Source organism: Salmo salar, chromosome 23 (assembly GCF_965601325.2).
Source record: "Salmo salar chromosome 23, fSalSal1, whole genome shotgun sequence".
NCBI lineage: Eukaryota > Metazoa > Chordata > Actinopteri > Salmoniformes > Salmonidae > Salmo > Salmo salar.
This window is the reverse complement of record NC_138313.1, coordinates 15,010,062-15,024,905: the sequence shown is the minus strand read 5'-3', so window position 1 is coordinate 15,024,905 and position 14,844 is coordinate 15,010,062. Positions and strand designations below refer to the sequence as shown.

At 39.7% G+C, this 14,844-nt stretch overlaps 1 protein-coding gene and 1 long non-coding RNA gene across 4 annotated transcripts in view; one reads left to right on the top strand and one right to left on the bottom strand.

Moving 5' to 3' along the window:
* LOC106584195 (trafficking protein particle complex subunit 8) overlaps positions 1-14,844 on the bottom strand; it is a 106,172-nt gene that overhangs the window by 44,300 nt on the left and 47,028 nt on the right. For all 3 annotated transcript variants that reach the window (XM_014169191.3, XM_014169189.3, XM_014169190.3), the window contains one exon: positions 12,048-12,153. In XM_014169191.3, coding sequence (XP_014024666.1) covers positions 12,048-12,153 — 106 coding nt within the window. The remainder of the gene's footprint in view (positions 1-12,047; positions 12,154-14,844) is intronic.
* Positions 1-14,844, top strand: part of LOC106584196 (uncharacterized) — a 31,333-nt gene that overhangs the window by 1,013 nt on the left and 15,476 nt on the right. The window lies entirely within an intron of this gene.

The following is a 14,844-nucleotide window of genomic DNA, read 5'->3' as shown; positions in this document are numbered from 1 at the left end:
ATTGTCTCAGTAGTACGTGCCTAATTTTACAACTACAGACAATTATAAATAGGTTTATTTGCGAGGGGTCTCGATCATTTCAATAGCATTGGTGGTTCAGTGGTAGAATCCTTGCCTACCATGCGGGAGATCCGGGTTCATTTACAGCCTATGCATCAATAGACTAAAATCTGGGTTTCTGATTGAAATTCAACTGTTATGTTTTGCCTGGAAAGATATGGTTGTTAGTGTTTAAGATATAAACTGAACGTTTTAATAGCTTGTTTAGGTTAAATTAACTGACTAATTCATTTAAAATAATAGCGAAGAGATTTGGATATAATACGTTATTTGTGGCTTAAATGGTCTGCTGGAATAACGTATTGAGAAGAGTCGTATTTAAATAAATGAATCACAGATAATGGCGATAGAGTTGTGCCCACCGAATTTTTTTTATTTTTATTATTATTCTAAAAGAGTTGAATGAAGTATTTTATAAATTTGGCCATTTACATGGTACTTTCTAAGTCTGGGATATTTCATAAGTGTGAAGCCGAAAGAGAGGAGAAAGTTTTAACATCTTACAATAGAGATAAGGCAGAACGTTGTTTGAGTAGAGGTTATATTTTTACCCACTGGTAAGAAGAGGAGAGTTGGTTGTGCGCGATGGGCTATGTTGGCTGTTAGGGATTCAGGTCTGAATCGTTGGATCGTAAAAGTTTTGTCATAAGTTTCTGATTATTGTTCAAGTAACGATAGTGAATTTATGCAGGAAGTTAATGTATTCTAACATTATAATCTGTTTCCATTACGTGGAAGGATGTCAGGTCAGTAAAGTGGATTGCAGGTTGAGTTCATTTTATTTTACAGGGACAGTGCACATCAATCACAGTTGTGTTTGTCTAATGGCATGGTAGTCCTATCAAGCACTTTGAGAGCCTGTTTGCAGACAGACTGAAGGGGTTTTAATGTTGTAAAGCTAGCTTGGGTCAAATTAGTCAAGTAGTATGCTAAAATAGGGGAGTTTCATAGATTTCAAGTACAGTATTGCATCCAAGGGTAGCGCATGTTCAATTAAGTACACACAATCATTGAGGAAGTTTAAAACTAATGATTGGAGGGAAAACAATGGAATTATAAGTATTATTAGGTTTTGTTTGTAGTCAACGTTTGGGTTTCCTGAATCGGTGTAATATAATGAAATGCTGACCAAGTGGTTGTGTTTTTTTTCTGGGAAAAGGAGTGCTTCATTGTCTCTCTGGAATGTTTCCTAGAGCCACGATATCTTAAAGGGGTATACACACATGGCATTTAATTAAAACACGTGAATTCTTTTGATAAAGGAATGTTCTGGGAAGCTGGGATACAACATGTAGGAAATGTTTGACAGTTTCTTTAATTTGTCTAATAAAGTAAGAAACACATCTTTGAAGGGGTGGTATGACTTTTGACCTTTGTCCGGGCTTTCCTTTGTGGTCTGATCAGCCTCATTGAAAAGCCATTTGGATAATGAATTTAAGGTCATTTGTAATACTGATTTTAAAGTAATTTGTGTAATTGATAATTATGATGGAGTAAATAGTTTTGACATTTGTAATTTTGACAAATAAGAAGTAAGATAGTCGGAAGGTTATGGCCAAAGGGTAGACTTAAGTCTCTCTTCCTATGGGTACAATCATTTTTCTTTGTGGAGGGTTTCAGAGTAATGATTGTGATCTGATTAGGTTATTTGAAACTTTGTTTTATCTTTTGATCAGTAGTAGTATTAGTTTATACAATACTCTCATGGAGAATTATGGGTTAAAAATGAGGCGGAGGTGGGTTTATAAAAAAAACAGTCATAAGGTTATTTTGAAACCCCCGCAATTTTGGCTAGAAATGTTTAGTAATCTAGCAAAGTTTTATTTTCCCTTAGGTAATCAGCTGTTGTTGTATGCAGTGTAAGAAATTGAACACAACACGGCTGTGAAATTGATATAATAAGTATTATTATATTTTGTTGTTGAACAGGATTATAAAGTAAGCAAGAATAACTTTAATAATGGTAGACTTATTTTAAGTATTTAGGACATATTTTAAGCCTGAAGGAGTAAGAACAAATGGGGAAAAGATTTTGGTCGTTCAGCTTCCGGACATCGGACAGTGGAAAGACTGTCTGCTCCATCGGTTATGAAACATGAGATGTCGGGAGGGCAGGAATGCATTCCAATTCTGTACTCCAGGTTATGTCTAGATCATTTGTTGAATGAGTCTGTTGAATGTGGCTGTCACCCCCACAGAAAGGCCGAGACCATAAAATAGATTATTCCCACCTTTGAAGACTTGTTAGAGGGGGGTGTAATTAGAGAAAGAGATGCACAGTGCAATTCTACAAGGTTTTGGCAAAGAGAGCAGCCCCAGTTGAGAATTCTGCCACAAGTGGAATGGTAACCACTTCGGGTAAACCTATTACACATGCTCAGTTGATTTTGAATTTATTAGATGCTGTACAGCTGCTAGAAAAAGATAGCTATTTGTAAGTGTGAGGCTCACTAAGGGAACGGATGAAATTAGCAAGGGCAATAGGAAAGCAGATGAAGCGAAAAAGGCCGGTCTTAAACCACAGCCATTTAAACAGCAGTTGTTAAAAGAAGAAGTGAACATAGATAAAAATGTACTACAGGACGGCCAATCTAGAGCACCAGTTAACCTGATGTGGTATAGGGGGCAGTATTTCCACGGCCGGATGAAAAACGTACCCAAATTAAACAGCCTACTACTCGGGCCCAGAGCCAAATATTTGCATATTATTAGTAGATTTGGATAGAAAACACTAAAGTTTCTAAAACTGTTTGAATGATGTCTGTGAGTATAACAGAACTCATATGGCAGGCAAAAACCTGAGAGGTATCCAGCCAGGAAGTGGGCACTCTGAGGGTTGTAGTCATTTCAAATTATGTTCTATTCAAATTACAGTGTCTGATGTCATATTGCACTTCCTAAGGCTTCCACTAGATGTCAACAGTCATTAGAACCTTGTTTGAGGTTTCTACAATGCAATTTGATTGAATAATACCCGGAACAATAAGTGGTCAGGCTGTGGTCACTTCATTACCTCATGCACGGTCACGAAGGGTTAGCCATTTTTCTTTTTCTTCTGTAATGAATGTGCTATTGTCCGGCTTTAATATTATCGCAATTCTACGTTAAAAACACCCTAAAGATAGAAACATGTCAAACCATGTTCACAATCTACAAACGCTGAGGGAACGTATTAACTTTTCGTCGACGGTGGAGAGACGCGCTTCATGCATTTTGGAATGGTGATCTGGACACGCCAATAAAACAGATTTATTTCGAAATAAATGGACTTTATCGAAGAAATGAACATTTCTTGTGGAAGTGGGAGTCCTTCCGAGTGCATTCAGCCGAAGATCAGCAAAGGTAAGAAAATATTTTAAACATATTTCCCGAATTTTGTGGATGCCGTGGCTGGACGGCTAACTGATCGATGATGTGGCTCAGTACACAGAATATTGAACAATGTGCTTTCTCCGTAAAGTTATTTTGAAATCTGACAAAGCGGTTGCGTAAAGGAGTAGTTTATTTATAATTCTTTAACTAATTATTATATATTTTCTCAATGTTTATGACGAGTATTTGTGTAAATTGATGTGAATACATTTTCTGAACGTCACACGCCAATGTATAATGGGTTTTTTGGATATAAATATTAACTTGATAGAACAAAAATGCATGTATTGTCTAACAATGTCCTAGGAGTGTCATCTGATGAAGATCGTCAAAGGTTAGTGCATAATTTTAGCTGGTTTTCTGCTTTTGGACGGCTACCCTTGCTTGGAAAATGGCTGTGTTGTTTTTTTTGCTGGGGTGGTAGCCTTACGTTCTAACATAATCTAATGTTTTGCTTTCACCATAAAGCCTTTTTGAAATCGGACAATGTGGTGTGATTATGGAGAACTGTATCTTTCAAATGGTGTAAAATAGTTGTATGTTTGAGAAATTTGAATTATTCGATTTTTGTATTTCGCGCCCTGCTATCCCATTGGCTGTTGGCTAGGGGTTCCGCTGGGGGAGCGGGGTTCCGCTAGCGGAACGCCTAGAAGCAAGAGGTTAAGGAAATCTCAAAACAGGAAAAGTTAGGAGCTGTCTATACTGAGGGGATTTGGTATAAGGATAACTTACCCATATTATCTAAATCTCTGTTTAGGTATGCAGCAATTGTTGATACATGGGCAGAGCCATGTATCAACAGGGGGGGATGATGGAAATAATAAGAAAACACTTCGTAGCATACGGAATTACAAATTACTTTAACCTGTTAGGGCTAGGGGACAGTATTTACACGGCCGGATAAAAAACGTACCCGATTTAATCTGGTTACTACTCCTGCCCAGTAACTAGAATATGCATATAATTATTGGCTTTGGATAGAAAACACCCTAAAGTTTCTAAAACTGTTTGAATGGTGTCTGTGAGTATAACAGAACTCATATGGCAGGCAAAAACCTGAGAGGATTCTATATGGGAAGTGGCCTGTCTGACAAGCTGTTGTTCATCTGGGCTCTTTTTATTGAAGACTGAGGATCTTTGCTCTAACGTGACACTTCCTACGGCTCCCATAGGCTATCAGAGCCCGGGAAAAAGCTGAACGATATCGAGGCAGCCTCTGGCTGAAACACATTATCGCTTTTGGCAAGTGGCTGATCAGAGTACTATGGGCTTAGGCGCGTGCCCGAGTCGACCGAATGCTTTATTTTCTTTTGTCTGTTTACCTAAATGCAGATTCCCGGTCGGAATATTATCGCTTTTTTACGAGAAAAATGGCATAAAAATGGATTTTAAACAGCGGTTGACATGCTTCGAAGTACGGTAATGGAATATTTAGAATTTTTTTGTCATGAAATGCGCCATGCTCGTAACCCTTATTTACCCTTTTGGATAGTGTCTTGAACGCACGAACAAAACGCCGCTAATTGGATATAACGATGGATTATTTTGAATCAAACCAACATTTGTTATTGAAGTAGAAGTCCTGGGAGTGCATTCTGACGAAGAACACCAAAGGTAATAACATTTTTCTTATAGTAAATCTGACTTTGGTGAGTGCTAAATTTGCTGGGTGTCTAAATAGCTAGCCCTGTGATGCCGGGCTATCTACTGAGAATATTGCAAAATGTGCTTTCACCGAAAAGCTATTTTAAAATCAGACATATCGAGTGCATAGATGAGTTCTGTATCTATAATTCTTAAAATAATTATTATGCTTTTTGTGAACGTTTATCGTGAGTAATTTAGTAAATTGTTAGCAAATTCCCTGGAAGTTTGCGGGGGGTATGCTAGTTCTGAACGTCACATGCTAATGTAAAAAGCTGTTTTTTGATATAAATATGAACTTGATTGAACAAAACATGCATGTATTGTATAACATAATGTCCTAGGTGTGTCATCTGATGAAGATCATCAAAGGTTAGTGCTGCATTTAGCTGTGGTTTTGGTTTTTGTGACATATGCTAGCTTGAAAAATGGGTGTCTGATTATTTCTGGCTGGGAACTCTGCTGACATAATCTAATGTTTTGCTTTCGTTGTAAAGCCTTTTTGAAATCGGAAAGTGTGGTTAGATTAACGAGAGTCTTGTCTTTAAAATGGTGTAAAATAGTCATATGTTTGAGAAATTGAGGTAATAGCATTTCTAAGGTATTTGAAAATCGCGCCACGGGATTACACTGGCTGTTGCGTAGGTGGGACGATTTCGTCCCACCTAGCCCAGAGAGGTTAAAAAAATTGTTCCAGATGTGTTGTTATTTGTGCATAGAATAATCATCAAGGTAGAGTAGGAGCACCACTGGGAGAATACCCCCAGGTAGAATATCCTTTCAAACAACTAGAAATGGATTTTATAGAACTCACTAAAAGTGAAGGAAAGAAGTGGTGTCTGACTATTATAGATAAGAATAGTAAATGAGGGTAGAAGCGTTCCCAACCTACTTGGCGGACACGATTAGGGTAGCTAAAACAGTAGGTCAAGATATTATCCCTAGAGTTGGTTTACTAGGATCTCTCTCTTTAAATGATGGATGACATTTTAGCTAATCAGGTAGACCTTATAGAATGCCAGAGTTAGAGAGACCAGAACAGGTAGACATAGAAGTTGAAGATATAGTAGCAGAGCACACGAGCACACGAGAAGACTGTTTGTTAACCAAACCCATATGTCCAAGATTGTGTGTCCAACAGGTGAAATACAGGAGAAGGTGATTCACTCAATCAAACCAGGAGACTGGGTCTGGGTCCAATCACTAAAGAAAAAGGACTGGAAGCAGCCACGGTGGGAGGGGCCATACCAAGTGCTTCTGGTGACAGCTTTCATCATAAGAATAGCTGAAAGAGCTACCTGGGTTCATATCACACATTGCAGGAGGGTGAGACACACTGACACTGTCGAACAATCACAGAGTAAGGAGAAGAACCGAATACCAATAAGGTTCGGGGGTTACCTCTCTAACGAAGATTCCCTAACCCGCCTGATCCTCACTGTGTATGTTCATAGAAGTGAAAGAATGGGTTGGCCTCTAGCCAATGATATGTTCTCCGGGAAGGGGTGGGGCTTTACAAGGGTACTGGTCAGTCTGAGCTGTCTGATTGTGGGAGCCATATTCCTAATACACAATGAATCACTCGAGAAGCCAGAAGGTGGTAACTTGACCCATAGGGTAGAAGATGATGATTTTGTATTACTCAAGTACAAGAGGTCACTCAATTTGGATAAAAAGGAAGTGAGAGTAGAGTTAACCTGTTAGGGACAGACGTTCCGCTAGCTAAATACAAATACCTCAAAAATGCTATAACTTCAATTTTTCAAACATATGACTATTTTACACCATTTTAAAGACAAGACTCTCCTTTATCTAACCACATTGTCCAATTTCAAAAAGGCTTTACAACGAAAGAAAAACATTAGATTATGTCAGGAGAGTACCCAGCCAGAAATAATCACACCCCCATTTTTCAAGCTAGCATATATGTCACAAAAACCAAAACCACAGCTAAATGCAGCACTAACCTTTGATGATCTTCATCAGATGACACTACTAGGACATTATGTTATACAATACATGCATGTTTTGTTCAATCAAGTTCATATTTATATCAAAAACCAGCTTTTTACATTAGCATGTTTTGTTCAGAACTAGCATACCCACCGAAAACATCCGGTGAATTTACTAAATTACTCATGATAAACGTTCACAAAAAACAATTATTTTAAGAATTATAGATACAGAACTCCTTTATGCAATCGCGGTGTCCGATTTTAAAATAGCTTTTCGGTGAAAGCACATTTTGCAATATTCTGAGTAGATAGCCCGGCCATCATGGCTAGCTATTTTGACACCCACCAAGTTTGGCACTCACCAAACTCAGATTTACTAGTAGAAAAATTGGATTACCTTTGCTGTTCTTCGTCAGAATGCACTCCCAGGACTTCTACTTACACCCAATGTTGTTTTGGCTCCAAATAATCCATAGTTATATCCAAATAGCTCCGTTTTGTTCGTGCGTTCAAGACACTATCCGAGGGGTGACGCGCCGGTGCATATCGTGACAAAAAATGTCAAAATATTCCATTACCGTACTTCGAAGCATGTCAAACGCTGTTTAACCTGTTAGGGCTAGGGGGCAGTATTGACACGGCTGGATAAAAAAACATACCCGATTTAATCTGGTTACCACTCCTACCCAGTAACTAGAATATGCATATTCTTATTACATATGGATAGAAAACACCCTACATTTTCTAAAACTGTTTGAATGGTGTCTGTGAGTATAACAGAACTCATTTGGCAGGCAAAACCCTGAGACATTTTCTGACAGGAAGTGGATACCTGATGTGTTGTATTGCCTTTAAACCTATCCCATTGAAAAACACAGGGGCTGAGGAATATTTTGGCACTTCCTATTGCTTCCACTAGATGTCACCAGCCTTTACAAAGTGTTTTGAGTCTTCTGGAGGGAGATCTGACCGAACAAGAGCCATGGAACGATGATGTCCCATTAGACACCTGGCGCGCGAGTTCATGTTGGGTACCCTCGTTCCAATACGTTATAAAAGAGTATGCATTCGTCCACCTTGAATATTATTCATGTTCTGGTTAAAAAAGGCCCTAATGATTTATGCTATACAACGTTTGACATGTTTGAACGAACGTAAATATATTTTTTCTCCTCGTTCATGACGAGAAGTCCGGCTGGCTTAGATCATGTGCTAACAAGACGGAGATTTTTGGACATAAATGATGAGCTTTTTTGAACAAAACTACATTCGTTATGGACCTGTGATACCTGGAAGTGACATCTGATGAAGAGAATCAAAGGTAATGGATTATTTCCATAGTATTTTCGATTTTAGATCTCCCCAACATGACGTCTAGTCTGTATCGCAACGCGTATTTTTCTGGGCGCAGTGCTCAGATTATTGCAAAGTGTGATTTCCCAGTAAGGTTATTTTTAAATCTGGCAAGTTGATTGCGTTCAAGAGATGTAAATCTATAATTCTTTAAATGACAATATAATATTTTACCAATGTTTTCTAATTTTAATTATTTAATTTGTGACGCTGACTTGACTGCCGGTTATTGGAGGGAAACGATTTCCTCAACATCAATGCCATAGTAAAACGCTGTTTTTGGATATAAATATGAACTTGATAGAACTAAAAATGCATGCATTGTCTAACATAATGTCCTAGGAGTGTCATCTGATGGAGATTGTAAAAGGTTAGTGCATCATTTTAGCTGGTTTTATGGTTTTGGTGACCCAGTCTTTGAATTGACAAAACATTACACACAACTCTTGTAAATGTACTGTCCTAACATACTCTAAATTTATGCTTTCGCCGTAAAACCTTTTTGAAATCGTAAAACGTGGTTAGATTAAGGAGATGTTTATCTTTCAAAGGGTGTAAAATAGTTGTATGTTTGAAAAATTTGAATTTTGACATTTATTTGGATTCAAATTTGCCGCTCTTGAAATGCACCTGCTGTTGATGGAGTGCACCACGGGTGGCACGCTAGCGTCCCACCTAGCCCCATAGAGGTTAAAATCAATTTTTATGCGATTTTTCTCGTAAAATAGCGATAATATTCCAACCGGGAGACGTATCCGTTCAAACACTGAAATAACAAAATGGAGTCTTCACATGCACGCGCGTGCCAGTGTCATTGTTCTCAGAAGTACCACTCACCAAAACCCCTACTGTTTTTCGACCCAGAGACTGCAGAGTTACCATTCAACGTTCTGGCGCCTTCTGAGAGCCTATGAAAGCCTTAGAAAATGTCACGTTACAGCAGAGATCCTGTATTTTCGATTAAGAGGCTACAGAAGGCCAAGGAAATGGTCAGACAGGGCACATCTCATATAGAATCTTCTCAGGTTTTGGCCTGCCATATGAGTTCTGTTATACTCACAGACACTATTCAAACAGTTTGAAACTTTGGGGTGTTTTCTATCCAAATCTACTAATTATATGCATATTCTAGTTTCTGGGCAGGAGTAATAACCAGATTAAATCGGGTACGTTTTTTATCCGGCCGTGAAAATACTGCCCGCTATCCTAAACACGGTAAACCTCTTGACGGTCGCCTAGGATAGGGGGCGCCACAGCGCATTTTGAAAAAAATTCGTTCCCATTTTAAACGGCCTACTACTCAAACTCAGAAGCTAGGATATGCATATAATTAATACTTGTGGATAGAAAACACCCTAAAGTTTCTAAAACTGTTTGAATGGTGTCTGTGAGTATAACAGAACTCATACGTCAGTCAAAACCCCGAGACAGATGGAAACAGGAAGTGGAATTCTGAATTGCGAACTCAACTTCATCACGTTGCCTATTAATCACACCGTGAGCTATGGTTCATTGAGCACTTCCTATTGCTTCCACTAGATGTCCCCAGTCTTTACAAAGTGGTTTGAGTCACCTACTGTTAAAACTGAATGAATGAGACGCTGTGGAACGTGGTCACACGGAGAGGGCCATCACCATTATGACGCCGGCGCCCCTGGTTACCCTCCCCTTTCGAAACGTTTTGAAACACAATGCAATCGTCCCCCTCGAATCTTATTGGCTCTCTTGTTGAAAAATGCCCTGAAGATTTATGTTATACAACGTTTGACATGTTTGAACGAACCTAAATGGGGGGAAAAAAAGCATTTTCTCGAAATGGCTGTCCCGCGGACGACAGAGCATTTGGATCAGCCTTCAGACGCGCTAACAAGAACAAGCTCTTGAAACATAAAGGAGTAATTTTTTCGAACGAAAATACATTTGTTGTGGACCTGGGATTCCTGGAAGTGCTTTCTGATGAAGACAACCAAAGGTAAGGGATTATTGACAATAGTATACAAGACTAGATGTGATATGCGATTGTTCGAAGATGGCGCTGACCTGTAACGTTAGCCTATTTTTCAGAGTATCGCATCCCCTTTCATCGCAAAGTATGATTACCCAGTAAAGTTAATTTTAAATCTGGCATTACAGGTGCTTTCAAGAGATATTCATCTATAAATCTTAGAATGACAATATTAAATTTTAAAAATGTTTTCGAATAGTAATTTAGTAAATTGTAGCTCTGTTTCATCGGATGCATTTGAGGGAAAATAGTTAGTCAACGTTACGCACCGATGTAAAATGCTGTTTTTATATATAAATATGAACTTTATCGAACAAAAGAATGCATGTATTGTGTAACATGATGTCCTAGGTGTATCATCTGATGAAGATTGTCAAAGGTTAGTGCTGCATTTAGCTGTTTTTTGGTTATTTGTGATGCATGTGGTTGGTCGGAAAATGGCTATGTGGCTACTTTTACGATATACTCTAACATAATCTAATGTTTTGCTTTTGCTGTAAAGCCTTTTTGAAATCGGACAACGTGGTTCGATTCAGGAGAGGTGCATCTATAAAACTATAGAATTTGAGAAAAAAAAAAAGATTTCTTTTTTTCTTTTTATTTTGTTATGCTAATGGCGATATGATTTTTCGTTGGATGTCCGTCCCGTATGCTGCACAGGGGTTAAGGATGTGTCAGTTGAGTTCTATGTAGACCAAATAGGGTCCCTAACCTCATGGCAATCTAGATTCTGACTTCATGGGGAAGGTATCTATGTAGATCCCCGTGTAACTCATGGAAGCAAGTCATAGCGCACACAGAGAGAGAGAGAGGGCTATATAAATCCACACACCCAGTATGGAAGCAGATGGAGTATAGTGAAGGTGTTTTTTGACTGTAATCCGGAGCAAGCAAAGTACTGCTTAAAAGTGCGAATTACCATTAACAGCGTAAAGCAAGAGGATTTTGGGTTATGGTATGTGGGATTTGACCAGACTTTGGGTGACACTATGGTACCATTCAGAGTAGCAGAGGTAGGGATAAGAGATGGTTCTACGACTAGCCAGGATACAAGCAATACCCCTGATAAAATGGACGTCCCCCGTGGAGTTATTCAGAGTCAAGGACCGGTAAGGATAGATCAAACTAAAGATCTTAATGAAGTTATAGAGGTAGAAACAGGGTTCGCGGATAGTAATTTATGGATGGAGTGGATCCAATATACAGCAAGGTCTATGGCTAAGGAAGAATGTTATGCCTGTGGAACAGCCAAACCCCGATTAACAACTACCCCGTTCCCACTTGATGGAACTAATTCACCTAGAGGGGTAGCGTGTATGGAAAAGCTTTTCATGAAAGCCCAGGCAGCCACACTTTGGCAATGTCTGAAATGGCACCCTATTCCCTTCTTGGTCAAAAGATGTGCACTGTATAGGGTGCCATTTGGGACTCAGTCTTTAACTCCTCTGATCTTCATTCAAAGTTTGACTCTTTAATGACAAAGATAGTCGCTCAGCAGCAGTGCGCAAACACTAGACGTACGTCTCGTTTCAGTCTCAAAATGCACATTTAAGTTCACACTGCACTGTCTCACAGCTATTTTTGCAGCTTGACATGTATGATTGGTGAGCAGTGTGTGTGTGTGTGTGTGTGTGTGTGTGTGTGTGTCTCAGTCTTACCCTCTGCCAGGCGGCGTTCATGGCCGAAGTAGACCCTGGTGGCAGAGCTGTTGATGCAGGGTAGGGGAAGCTGGGGTAGCGCCACCTCACATGCCCCCGTAACATTCTGGAGGAAAAGGTAGAGAGCAAGGAGACACTTAACACACACAAGGCTGTGACAGTCTTGGAATGAGGTTACAGAACTTGGCCAGTCCAACGTACACAGGGGGTAGGGAACAACGACTCAAAAGAAACACATGGCTTTTCTCCACAACTACACTATTATGTGTAGCATTTAATTATAATTATTCAAGACATTATTACTTCTAAATATTAGTCTAGTATACAAATTAAGAAATGACAGATTAGAGTGAGCATTGTCACATTTTCGAATTGACAACACAGGGTATCAGACAAAAGAAATGTGCAATTTCACTATTGCAATGCACTTAGTGTACACACACACAGTACCAGAGTTCTGTAGTGTGTACAGTAGGGCCAGGACGACAACAGTATTGCGGCAAGGAAACAAAATACGAAGTGGATGTGACTTCTTTAGAAAAACAGCCCTAATATTAGGGGTGAAAGTAAGGCGGTACAGTCATGGCCAAAAGTTTTGAGAATGACACAGATTATTTTTCAAAGTCTGCTGCCTCAGTTTGTATGATGGCAATTTGCATATACTCCAGAATGTTATGAAGAGTGATCAGATGAATTGCAATTAATTGCGAAGTCTTTCTTTGCCATGCAAATGAACGGAATCCCGAAAAAACATTTCCACTGCATTTCAGCCCTGCCACAAAAGGACCAGCTGACATGTCAGTGATCCTCTCGTTAACACAGGTGTGAGTGTTGACGAGGACAAGGCTGGAGATCACTCTGTCATGCTGATTGAGTTCGAATAACAGACTGGAAGCTTCAAAAGGAGGGTGGTGCTTGGAATCATTGTTCTTCCTCTGTCAATCATGGTTACCTGCAAGGAAACACATGCCGTCATCATTGCTTTGCACAAAAAGGGCTTCACAGGCAAGGATATTGCTGCCAGTAAGTTTGCACCTAAATCAACCATTTAACGGATCATCAAGAACTTCAAGGAGAGCGGTTCAATTGTTGTGAAGAAGGCTTCAGGGCGCCCAAGAAAGTCCAGCAAGCGCCAGGACCGTCTCCTAAAGTTGATTCAGCTGCGGGATCGGGGCACCACCAGTATAGAGCTTGCTCAGGAATGGCAGCAGGCAGGTGAGAGTGCATCTGCACGCACAGTGAGGCGAAGACTTTTGGAGGATGGCCTGGTGTCAAGAAGGGCAGCAAAGAAGCCACTTCTCTCCAGGAAAAATAATCAGGGACAAACTGATATTCTGCAAAAGGTACAGGGATTGGACTGCTGAGGACTGGGGTAAAGTTATTTTCTCTGATGAATCCCTACCCAATTTTTTGGGGCATCTGGAAAAAAGCTTGTCCGGAGAAGACAAGGTGAGCACTACCATCAGTCCTGTGTCATGCCAACAGTAAAGCATCCCGAGACCATTTATGTGTGGGGTTGCTTCTCAGCCAAGACTGTGGGCTCACTCACAATTTTGCCTAAGAACACAGCCATGAATAAAGAATGGTACCAACACATTCTCCGAGAGCAACTTCTCCCAACCATCCAGGAACAGTTTGGTGACGAACAATGCCTTTTCCAGCATGATGGAGCACCTTGCCATAAGGCAAAAGTGATAACTAAGTGGCTCGGGGAACAAAACATCAATTTTTGGGTCCATGGCCAGGAAACTCCCCAGACCTTAATCCCATTGAGAACTTGTGGTCAATCCTCAAGAGGCAGGTGGACAATCAAAAACCCACAAATTCTGACGAACTCCAAGCATTGATTATGCAAGAATGGGCTGCCATCAGTCAGGATGTGGCCCAGAAGATAATTGACAGCATGTCAGGGCGGATTGCAGAGGTCTTGAAAAAGAAGGGTCAACAATGCAAATATTGACTCTTTATATCAACTTCATGTAGTTGTCAATAAAAGCCTTTGACACTTATGAAATGCTTGTAATTATACTTCAGTATTCCATAGTAACATCTGACAAAAATATCTAAAGACAGAGGCAGCAGACTTTGCGAAAATGTATATTTGTGTCATTCTCAAAACTTTTGGCCATGACTGTACAATCCGGTAATATTGGGGGTATGCCGTACCGGTAAAACATGAGCCCATCACAATAATTAAAGCAAAATGTCAAGTAAAATCTAGGCTATTACACCACTTTTATTCACTTCTACATTTCAGATGCATGAAAAATTTGCGAATGGAGTAGAAAAAAAGTTTGTGTAGCCTACTCTCCAAAATGCGATTCGACAAGAACACTGAAATTTGGCCAAAACCGAGACGCGTGCAGACAGCAGTGGCTGCATAAATTCTGGCCTAATGACATTTGCCAAATGTCGTGACAGTTTTTGGTGTTTTATGTAACAGATATCTCTTTCCATTCACCACTGTTTAGAGGCTGGAAATATGTTGCAAATGAATGAACGTGTGCGGGTAGCCTAGTAAAGAAAAACCTTGAAGTGATTGTTTGACAACGCAATGAAAACATGACTGGTTGGGTTTATGCCACAATAAAAGGTAATGCATTCAAAAAGTTAAATGACAAATCTTTACGACTAGGCCCACAGAGAACCTAATGAATTAATAGGGATTGTATACGGTATCCAATTCTATGATTAGGCCCATACATTTTTTGGGTGCACGCACATATAGGAGGTCCTGTACCAGGAAGAAAATGTATTCCATGTTCACCCCTGCCTAACGTAGAAAACATGTTTTTGT